Below are 12,122 nucleotides of genomic sequence, written 5' to 3' on the forward strand. Positions count from 1 at the left end.
GCAGGAGAGGCAGACGGAGCGGCCTACTGATCAGAATTAGAAGGCGAGCCCACCGTCTACCACTTCCGAGCATATTACTCGCCAATGTCCAATCTCTAGATAACAAGGTGGACGAAATGAGGCACGAGTTGCCTTCCAGAGAGACATCAGAGATTGTAACAATCTCTGTTTCACGGAAACATGGCTCACTCGGGATATGTTGTCAGAGTCGGCACAGCCACCCGGTTTCTTCACGCATCACGCCGACAGAAACAACTTCTGGTAAGAAGGAGGGTGGGGATGTATGCCTTATGATTAACGACTCACGGTGTAATCACAACAACATACAGGAACTCAATACCTTTTTTTCACCTGACCTAGAATTCCTTACAATCAAATGCCGACCGCATTATCTTCCAAGAGAACTCTCTTCGATTATAGTCACAGCCGTGTATTTCCCCCTCAAGCAGATACCTCGACGGCCCTGAAAGAACTTCACTGGACTATATGTAAACTGGAAACCACACATCCTGAGGCTGCATATATTGTAGCCATGGATTTTAACAAAGCTAACCTGAGAACGAGTGCGCCACACGGCTAGTAGCATTCTGGATCATTGCTACTCTAACTTCTGCGATGCATACAAGGCTCTCCCACGCCCTCCCTTCAGCAAATCTGACCATGACTCCATTTTGTTGCTCCCAGCCCATAGACAGAAACTAAAACAGGAAACGCCAGCGCTCCGGTAGGTACAACGCTGGTCTGACCAATCAGATTCCACGCTTCAGGATTGCTTCGATTACGTGGACTGGGATATGTTCTGGATAGCCTCAGACAACAACATTGATGTATACGCTGACTCGGTGGGTGAGTTTATTAGCAAGTGCATCGGCGATGTCGTACCCACTGTGACTATTAAAACATTTTATAACCAGAAACCGTGGCTTGATGCCAGCATTCGCGCAAAACTGAAAGCGCGAACCACAGCTTTTAATCATGGCAAGAAGACCAAAAACATGACCAAATACAAACAATGCAGCTATTCCCTCTGCAAGGCAATGGAACAAGCAGAGCGTCAGTATAGAGAGAAAATAGAGTAACAATTCAACGGCTCAAACACAAGATGTATGTGGCAGGTCTACAGTCAATCACGGATTATAAAGGGAAAACCAGCCCCGTCGTGAACATCGACGTCTCGCTCCCAGCCAAATTAAACAACTTCTTTGCTCGCTTTGAGGACAATACAGTGCTACTGACACGGGTCGCTACCAAAGCCTGTGGGCTCTCCTTCTCCGTGGCCAATGTGAGTAAAACATTTAAACGTGTTAACCCTCGCAAGGCTGCCGGCCCAGACGGCATCCCAAGCCGCGTCCTCAGAGCATGTGCAGACCAGCTGGCTGGTGTGTTTACGGACATATTCAAACAATCCCTATCCCAGTCTGTTGTCTCCACATGCTTCAAGATGGCCACCATTGTTCCTGTTCCTAAGAAAGCAAAGGTAACTGAACTAAATGACTGTCTGTTGACTGTTGCACTCACTTCTGTCATCATGAAGTGCTTTGAGAGACTAGTCAAGGATCATATCACCTCCACCCTACCTGACGCCCTAGACACACTCAAATTGCTTACCGCCCCAATAGGTCCCCTGACGATGCAATCGCCATCACACTACACACTGCCCTATCCCATCTGGATAAGAGGAATACCATTGTGAGAATGCTGTTCATTGACTACAGCTCTGCATTTAATACCATGGTACCCTCCAAACTCGTCATTAAGCTCGAGACCCTGTGTCTCAACACCACCCTGTGCAACTGGGTCCTGGACTTTCTGACGGGCAGCCCCCAGGAGGAAACAACATCTCCACCTCCCAGATCCTCAACATTGGGGCCCCACAAGGGTGCATGCTCAGCCCTCTCCTTTACTCCCTGTTCACCCATGACTGCGTGGCCATGCACGCTTCCAACTCAAACATCAAGTTTGCAGACGACACTACAGTGGTAGGCTTGATTACCAACAACGACGAGACGGCCTACAGGGAGGAGGTGAGGGCCCTCGGAGTGTTGTGTCAGGAAAATAACCTCTCACTCAACGTCAACAAAGCAAAGGAGATGATCATGGACTTCAGGAAACAGCAGAGGGAGCAAACTGAAATGGTCCACCCACACAGACAGCGTGGTGAAAAAGGCGCAACAGAGCCTCTTCAACCTCAGGAGGCTAAGGAAATTTGGCTTGTCACCTAAAACACTCACAAACATTTACAGATGTACAACTGAGAGCATCCTGTCGGGCTGGGCTGTAGCCTTGCCCTCAACCGTAAGGCTCTCCAGAGGGTAGTGCGGTCTGCACAACGCATCACCAGGGGCAAACTACCTACCCTCCAAGACACCTACAACACCCGATGTCACAGGAATGCCAAAAAGATCATCAAGGCCAACAATCACCCGAGCCACTGCCTGTTCACCCCGCTATCATCCAGAAGGCGAGGTCAGTACATTTGCATCAAAGCTGAGACCGAGAGACTGAAAAACAGCTTCGATCTCAAGGCCATCACTGTTAAACAGACTGTTAAACAGCCATCACTAACATAGAGAGGCTGCTGTCAACATACAGACTCACATCTCTCTGTCTCCAAGCCATCAGACTGTTAAACAGCCATCACTAACATAGAGAGGCTGCTGTCAACATACAGACTCAAATCTCTCTGTCTCCAAGCCATCAGACTGTTAAACAGCCATCACTAACATAGAGAGGCTGCTGTCAACATACAGACTCACATCTCTCTGTCTCCAAGCCATCAGACTGTTAAACAGCCATCACTAACATAGAGAGGCTGCTGTCAACATACAGACTCACATCTCTCTGTCTCCAAGCCATCAGACTGTTAAACAGCCATCACTAACATAGAGAGGCTGCTGTCAACATACAGACTCACATCTCTCTGTCTCCAAGCCATCAGACTGTTAAACAGCCATCACTAACATAGAGAGGCTGCTGTCAACATACAGACTCACATCTCTCTGTCTCCAAGCCATCAGACTGTTAAACAGCCATCACTAACATAGAGAGGCTGCTGTCAACATACAGACTCAACTCTCTCTGTCTCCAAGCCATCAGACTGTTAAACAGCCATCACTAACATAGAGAGGCTGCTGTCAACATACAGACTCAAATCTCTCTGTCTCCAAGCCATCAGACTGTTAAACAGCCATCACTAACATAGAGAGGCTGCTGTCAACATACAGACTCACATCTCTCTGTCTCCAAGCCATCAGACTGTTAAACAGCCATCACTAACATAGAGAGGCTGCTGTCAACATACAGACTCACATCTCTCTGTCTCCAAGCCATCAGACTGTTAAACAGCCATCACTAACATAGAGAGGCTGCTGTCAACATACAGACTCAACTCTCTCTGTCTCCAAGCCATCAGACTGTTAAACAGCCATCACTAACATAGAGAGGCTGCTGTCAACATACAGACTCAACTCTCTCTGTCTCCAAGCCATCAGACTGTTAAACAGCCATCACTAACATAGAGAGGCTGCTGTCAACATACAGACTCAACTCTCTCTGTCTCCAAGCCATCAGACTGTTAAACAGCCATCACTAACATAGAGAGGCTGCTGTCAACATACAGACTCAACTCTCTCTGTCTCCAAGCCATCAGACTGTTAAACAGCCATCACTAACATAGAGAGGCTGCTGTCAACATACAGACTCAACTCTCTCTGTCTCCAAGCCATCAGACTGTTAAACAGCCATCACTAACATAGAGAGGCTGCTGTCAACATACAGACTCAACTCTCTCTGTCTCCAAGCCATCAGACTGTTAAACAGCCATCACTAACATAGAGAGGCTGCTGTCAACATACAGACTCAACTCTCTCTGTCTCCAAGCCATCAGACTGTTAAACAGCCATCACTAACATAGAGAGGCTGCTGTCAACATACAGACTCAACTCTCTCTGTCTCCAAGCCATCAGACTGTTAAACAGCCATCACTAACATAGAGAGGCTGCTGTCAACATACAGACTCACATCTCTCTGTCTCCAAGCCATCAGACTGTTAAACAGCCATCACTAACATAGAGAGGCTGCTGTCAACATACAGACTCAACTCTCTCTGTCTCCAAGCCATCAGACTGTTAAACAGCCATCACTAACATAGAGAGGCTGCTGTCAACATACAGACTCAACTCTCTCTGTCTCCAAGCCATCAGACTGTTAAACAGCCATCACTAACATAGAGAGGCTGCTGTCAACATACAGACTCAACTCTCTCTGTCTCCAAGCCATCAGACTGTTAAACAGCCATCACTAACATAGAGAGGCTGCTGTCAACATACAGACTCAAATCTCTCTGTCTCCAAGCCAACAGACTGTTAAACAGCCATCACTAACATAGAGAGGCTGCTGTCAACATACAGACTCAACTCTCTCTGTCTCCAAGCCATCAGACTGTTAAACAGCCATCACTAACATAGAGAGGCTGCTGTCAACATACAGACTCAACTCTCTCTGTCTCCAAGCCATCAGACTGTTAAACAGCCATCACTAACATAGAGAGGCTGCTGTCAACATACAGACTCAACTCTCTCTGTCTCCAAGCCATCAGACTGTTAAACAGCCATCACTAACATAGAGAGGCTGCTGTCAACATACAGACTCAAATCTCTCTGTCTCCAAGCCATCAGACTGTTAAACAGCCATCACTAACATAGAGAGGCTGCTGTCAACATACAGACTCAAATCTCTCTGTCTCCAAGCCATCAGACTGTTAAACAGCCATCACTAACATAGAGAGGCTGCTGTCAACATACAGACTCAAATCTCTCTGTCTCCAAGCCATCAGACTGTTAAACAGCCATCACTAACATAGAGAGGCTGCTGTCAACATACAGACTCAAATCTCTCTGTCTCCAAGCCATCAGACTGTTAAACAGCCATCACTAACATAGAGAGGCTGCTGTCAACATACAGACTCAACTCTCTCTGTCTCCAAGCCATCAGACTGTTAAACAGCCATCACTAACATAGAGAGGCTGCTGTCAACATACAGACTCAACTCTCTCTGTCTCCAAGCCATCAGACTGTTAAACAGCCATCACTAACATAGAGAGGCTGCTGTCAACATACAGACTCAAATCTCTCTGTCTCCAAGCCATCAGACTGTTAAACAGCCATCACTAACATAGAGAGGCTGCTGTCAACATACAGACTCAACTCTCTCTGTCTCCAAGCCATCAGACTGTTAAACAGCCATCACTAATATAGAGAGGCTGCTGTCAACATACAGACTCAACTCTCTCTGTCTCCAAGCCATCAGACTGTTAAACAGCCATCACTAACATAGAGAGGCTGCTGTCAACATACAGACTCAACTCTCTCTGTCTCCAAGCCATCAGACTGTTAAACAGCCATCACTAACATAGAGAGGCTGCTGTCAACATACAGACTCAAATCTCTGGCCACTTTAATAAATAGACTTAATAAAGGTTTCACTAGTCACTGTAAATAACACCACTTTAATAATGTTTACATATGCTACATCACTCATCTCATATGTATATACTGTTCTATACTATCTACTGCATCTTGCCTATGCCGTTCAGCCATCACTCATCCATATATTTATATGTACATATTCTTATTCATCCCTTACATTTGTGTGTATTAGGTAGTTGTTGTGAATTTGTTAGATTACTTGTTAGATATTACTGCATTGTTGGAACTAGAAGCACAAGCTTTTCGCTACACTCGCACTAACATCTGTTAACCATGTGTACCTGATCAATAAAATTTGATTTGATTTGAAACCTCAAAAGAGAGAGGCAGTGTTGATTCAGTCAGCAAGCTGGTCCTGGGTCTCTGTTCACAAACACAAACAGACCCCACAGAGCCCCAGGACAGCAACACAATTAGACCCAACCAAATCATGAGAAAATAAAAAGCTCATTACTTGACACATTCGAAAAAAATTACAAAAAAACTGAGCAAACTGGAATGCTATTTGGGCCTAAACAGAATGCCTTACCACTGTGACTGACCCAATCTTAAGAAAAGCTTTGACTATGTACAGACTCAGAGAGCATAGCCTTGCTATTAAGAAAGAGAAGAGAGAAGGCAGTTTGTGCACACTGCCCACAAAATGAGGTGGAAACTGAGCTGCACGTCCTAACCTCCTGACAAATGTATGGCCATATTAGAGACACATATTTCCCTCAGATTACACAGACCCACAAAGAATTCGAAAACAAACCCAATATTGATAAACTCCCATATCTATTGGGTGAAATACCACAGTGTGCCATCACAGCAGCAAGATGTGTGATCTGTTGCCACAAGAAAATGTCAACCAATGAAGAACAAACACCATTGTAAATAAAAAACATATTTAAGTTTATTTATTTTCCCTTTTGTACTTTAACTATTTGTACATCGTTACAACACTGTATATAGACATAATGACATTTGACATGTCTTTATTCTTTTGGAACTTCTTTGAGTGGAATGTTTACTGTATATTTTTATTGTTTATTTAACTTTTGTTTATTATCTACCTCACTTGCTTTGGCAATGTTAACTTATGTTTCCCATGCCAATAAAACCCTTAAATTGAATTGATTCATTTGCCACAAAGAGTCATGTGACAAATATGTTGGTCAGCCAGCTAGCTAGCTTGGAATGACAAGATGACAAGATGGCGGGTTCGCCCAAATGATTGTCGGACTTGGAGATGGAGTCAGGGAAACCCATGGAGGTTGGAAGAAAGTGGATCACATTAAGAGTAAATATGGACTGCTGCAGAAGAAAATGTAACATGATGAGAGTGAGTATGAATTAACAGGGGTGGCAGTTGCAGTGAAGACCACCGAGTTTGAGCCTTGTTCTGATGGTGATGAATATATATTTTTTAGTTTTTCAGAGAATGGATCCTTGCCTTCTGACTGATCCATATGTGGTGTCAGGTTAGGTGGACAAGAGGTTGGGGAAGGTTGGGTCGGTGAAAGTGACTCGAAGTGGAATTGTGTTGTTTTTTTGCGTTGTCGAGAGGGAGCGTGCATTCCGCATCATGCGACTGGGGACTACGACTGTGACTTGCTTTCCTCTCTGGAGCAGAGAGCCATTGAAAAGAGTTATCACTGGTATTAAGTGTTGAGGGCCAACTGAAGTTGAAGATTCCCAGTGTCTGTGACACACGCTGTTTGGTGCGGCGCAGACCTGGTGGTGAGCGTGGTGAAACAGAGACGACACTGTATGTACTACTGAGTTTTGATGCAGAGTTTTAACCAGATAAAGTCGAGTTAGTATGTGTTAGTTACGCCGTGAGAGCTTTTGTCCCACACCCATTACAGTGTTTCAGGTGTCAAGCTTATGGTCATGTGGCAGCAGTGTGTAGGAGGAAGATTACTATATGTGAGAAGTTTGCAGGAGGACATGAGACAAAGGAATGTGTAGTATCGTTAGACAAAGATGTGTGTAGGGGTACCAATGGTGCTGGAGATCAAAGGGGTCCAGTGATAGAAAGTCAGGTTGAGGATGCCAGGATCAAAGTAGTACAGAAGATGTTGTATGCTGAGGCAGTAAAAAGAGTAGTAGAGGAAGATGGGTCCAGGGTGAGATCCCTGTGAGTAGGCTGAGGTCAATAGAGAGTGATAGGAGTAACATGTGCTTTAGTAAGGTTTGTTTTTTGGCGTTGGTGGCCATGGTTGTTAACTGTACCGCAGGAATGGAAGGTCAATTACAGAGGATAGATGTTGTGGTGGCAGCTACAAAGAAGTACATGGGTGTACGAAATTTTACTGCAGAAGAATTGCATGGTGTTTTGAACGATAGTGTCCCGTCCTCCCAGGCTGCTGGCCTGGTGTAGGATCAGCCAGGGCCAAGTAGTGGACTAGTGATGAGGAGACCATTTTTTCATAAAGTGTAATGAATGCATACAGAATAGCAGGCTGATGCACAGCCAATACAGTAGGTGGCGGCATGCACCTATAAGATTTGTTTGCGGACCGCCATAATACCAAAGAAGAGGAAGTAGCTAGCTTGGCTAACCACATCAGCTGTGTGCCACATTTTTGTGAAGCTTTTGAACAGCGTTGCCATCCAGACCTTTTTTTGTTGTTGCCAAGACTGAGGTAATGTATAGTATCTTGCTAGCCAGCTACATTTATTCGACAATTCTTATTTTATTTAATCTAGCATTAGCGCACCTTATCGTATGTAACAGTATGCCTTTATCAACTACAAACCGGGACCTTGCTAGCTAGCCAGTCTGCCATATGGTCAGCTGGAAGCTTAGCATGTTTGCTAACAACAGAGCTAGCGCTAATTATTTAGCTAGCCAGCTAGCACACGACCAACCGACGTTCAGTCAAAGATAACGTTACTGATAACTAACGTTCTTCTCACTCGTTTTGTGAGTCATCACAGTGCGGTGTATTTGGGGTTATCACCCATATCTAGCTAGATAACTAGGTAGCTATATGTTTAGCTAGCTAACCTAGCCAGCTAACCAACGGTAACTAGCCAAGTTGTCTGGTTATGTCCGTACTAGCTCTGATCCATCGCGCGACGACAATGAGTTGCCTCTGCCCTTTCCGAATTTTTATTTCTTAAATTTAGTTTAATGACTGGATATTAAATATACTTTCGTGACTGCCTAAAGTACAGATGTTACTTGGGAAGGTTGTTTTCACTGTGCGAAGGGTTTCGCCCCCCAAAAATGCGAAATTGACGGATTAGCGTTGATCCACACGCATGCGTCATATCGTCCCAACGAGCAGTTGTCTTCGGCCAATGGACCAGAGCTATGTGAGTAGTATTTAGCTAGCGAACCACGTAGCTACCTAGCGTTAGCCGATATCCTCGTGGATCAGACCGTAACCGAGCTAGCTATTCATACTTTTTTTTGTAGCAACTGTGGATGAGTTTACAATCTTCACCTTGAGCTAACGTTATTAACAGATCAAGCTCAGGCATATGGTTATATTAATACATAATTTATATTGCCCTGGCCATGTTATGAAATGCTGTAGGATGCAAATTAGGAATTTACTTTGCAAATGAGGCAGTACAGAATACATACTTAAGGTAATTTCAGCCCATTTTACATTGGTTGGTCATATTATTTATACCAATAATAATGTAAGGTAGGGTGATCATGCTTGATACAGACGTTTGAAACAATTTATGAATTTAGAAAACAGCTTTTTATACTACACACTCACACAGCACCAACACCGACTGCGAATTGATTGCAAGAAGCCCAAACAGATAATAGTACTCCAAAAACAATACTTTCAAACCTTGCTTACATTTGTATACAATCACGTGTTTCTCTGTGTGGGAATACTTCAGAACAGCTTCTTATGTCCAACAATGAAAATTAGAAATCTTTTCTTTTTTTTTCAAATATCAAAGAAATTGCTCAGAAAACTTGGGGGGCCAAATACAACCACCTACGGGCCAAATTCGCCTCGCAGGCCGCCAGTTTGGGAACACTACTACTTTATGCAAATTAGATACTTGTAGTGGTGGAAAAAGTATCCAATTGTCATACTTGAGTAAAAGTAAAGATACCTTAATAGAAAATGACTCCAGGTAAAGTAAGTCACCCAGTAAAATACAACTTGAGTAAAAGTCTAAAAGTATTTGTTTTAAAATATACTGAAGTATCAAAAGTAAAAGTATTTCAAATTCCTTATATTAAGTAAACCAGGGGCACACTCCAACACTCAGACAAAATTTTACAAACAAAGCATATGTGTTTAGTGAGTCTGCCAGATTAGAGGCAAGCAGGGATGTTCTCTGTCTAGTGAGTCTGCCAGATCAGAGGCAGTAGGGATGACCAGGGATGTTCTCTGTCTAGTGAGTCTGCCAGATCAGAGGCAGTAGGGATGACCAGGGATGTTCTCTTGATAAGTGTGTGAATTGGACTATTTTCCTGTCCTGCTGAGCATTCAAAATGTTTTGAGTACCTTTGGGTCAGGGGAAAAATGTATTAAGTAAAAAGTACATTATTTTCTTTAGGAATGTAGTGAAGTCAAAGTTGTCAAAAATATAAATGGTAAAGTACAGATACCACAATAAACTACTTAAGTAGTACTTTAAAGTATTTTTACTGAAGTACTTTACACCTCTGGATACTTAATACTCACACACCCCACAAACATGCCACCACCAATGTACACGGCGCCCCCCTGACCAACGCACACAGCGCCCGCGCTCACATAGTACCCCACCCGACCAACGCACACACACACACACACACACATACACACACACAGCCCCGACCAACACACACTCTGCAGCGTAGTGTGAGGTTTTATTGATAACAACCTATTCAGTAACACTCACCCAGCCTGTTGGCTTGTACCTCCAGCTCTAGGACCAGACATGGCACGTGGTCATCAAAAAGTCCAGTCTCAGCAGAAGAATGCCAAGAAACAAGCAGAGGCCAAGAAGGCCAAGGGACATGATCAGAAGACGGCCGCAAAGGCAGCTTTAGTGCACACCTGCGGTGTCTGCCTGGTGAGTTCCTTAAAGACAAGTGGTTGCTCTTCAATCAGGGACTTCGAACCATTTTGAAGTTGGGTTGCAAGATCAACGGGTCATATTCATTAGTGTAAAACGTAGTACTGTTTTCCAATGAAAAACAAATATTTCTTTTTGGAAAGAAGAAAGGTTGTTCCTCCCTTTTTTCAGTCTGTTTTCTTCTGTTTGTCTAGTGAATATGACCATGGTGATCCACATTAGTCCAGGCGTAGCTGCCGATCCGCTGTAGTCCAGGCGTAGCTGCCGATCCGCTGTAGTCCAGGCGTAGCTGCCGATCCACTGTAGCTCTGTTCATGCAGTTTCCCAAATACAGCAGCTCTTGTTTTCCAACCAGATTTCTCAATCATGCATTATTTGTTATGGTTTGTTACTTAACACAATTGTTGTTGTGGTATTTGACTCTTTCAATTGAAATAGCAACATAATCCTATGAAATAAGTTGAATGCAAATGATTAAGGCCCCTGTCCCTTGTATTGCCTCTACAGTCACAGATGCCGGATCCCAAAACCTTCAAGCAGCATTTTGAGAGTAAACACCCCAAATCACCAATGCCCCCAGAGCTGGTCGATGTTGACTCTGGCATCTGAACCGGACTCCCACTGAAGACCCCAGCTATGTTCCTTGTTTAAGGCAAACTGTCAATGCTGAAAACAAACCCATCTCTCTCTTATCCACACCCTCAAACAGAAAACAACCCCCCCCCCTCTCTCTCTGATCCACACCCTCATGCAGGAAACAAACCCCCCCCTCTCTCTCTGATCCACACCCTCATGCAGGAAACAAACCCCCCTCTCTCCCTTATCCACACCCTCAAACAGCAAACAAACCCCTCTTGTTAAATGCCTAATGTCTCTTTTGTTGATCTTTCATCCTAGTTTCCAGTTTCTCCCTGTGGATTACCTAGAAATAGACACAATCTCTTTCATTGTTTCCTTTTAGTTTATAATTGAATGTTGGGTAGAATGGAGCAGATGTCCATTCCCAGCTGTGAGAGGTTGAAGATGATCCCTGATCTGGTGTTAGGTCTGTAGCATTCTTCTCTTCTAGCTCTAATCAATGCTTTGTTTTTGGCTGATCAAACCCATCATTTTTGACAGCGATGATCCAAGCTGAAACATGTTGTGACTTGTTTTCTAATTCACATCAAACTCCTCAGCATAATTTGTACACTTGGAAAATGCATTCATGCCCCAATGATGTAATATAACATTCAATAAAGTTGGCCTTGTTTAGTATCTGCTTCATCTGGTGGCGGAGCTCTGTAATGGAAACTGTTCTGGAACTTTCTCTTTCCAACAACACTTGGTCAAACACATCCTGGGTTTTTGTTTTCTCCACTAGGTGGCGTCATGTTCAGTTTCACATGCAGTGTACCAGTACAGGAGTGTTGGCTCTTTTGATGATGAAAAAGAAGCAGAGTTAATTTACGGTCCATGTAGACATTTTACAGGAAAGAGAGGCGAAGGAAATAATACTGACCCATACATCCATGACCGTACTGGGCCTTAATTCCGTTCTCTGTCCGACACTACCAGTCAAATGTTTGGACACCTTTTTCTTTATTTTGACTATTTTCTACATTGTA

At 43.9% G+C, this 12,122-nt stretch overlaps 1 protein-coding gene across 2 annotated transcripts; it reads left to right on the forward strand.

The window, feature by feature from the left end:
- The first annotated feature begins 7,984 nt into the window (after window positions 1-7,984).
- On the forward strand, window positions 7,985-11,808 carry LOC109880492 (zinc finger protein 706-like). 2 transcript variants are annotated; one of them, XM_020472700.2, is made up of 3 exons: window positions 7,985-8,117; window positions 10,364-10,512; window positions 11,023-11,808. In XM_020472700.2, exons 2-3 carry the CDS (start codon window positions 10,378-10,380, stop codon window positions 11,122-11,124), a joined length of 237 nt encoding a protein of 78 aa, XP_020328289.1. In that variant the 5' UTR covers window positions 7,985-8,117; window positions 10,364-10,377; the 3' UTR covers window positions 11,125-11,808. The 2 variants fall into 2 exon arrangements, with proteins under 2 accessions (XP_020328289.1, XP_031650843.1); XM_031794983.1 differs by having other exon boundaries at window positions 7,998-8,117; window positions 10,343-10,512.
- Window positions 11,809-12,122: the final 314 nt, after the last annotated feature.

The sequence above is a fragment of the Oncorhynchus kisutch genome, linkage group LG17 (genome assembly GCF_002021735.2).
Source record: "Oncorhynchus kisutch isolate 150728-3 linkage group LG17, Okis_V2, whole genome shotgun sequence".
In the NCBI taxonomy this organism is placed as follows: Eukaryota; Metazoa; Chordata; class Actinopteri; order Salmoniformes; family Salmonidae; genus Oncorhynchus; species Oncorhynchus kisutch.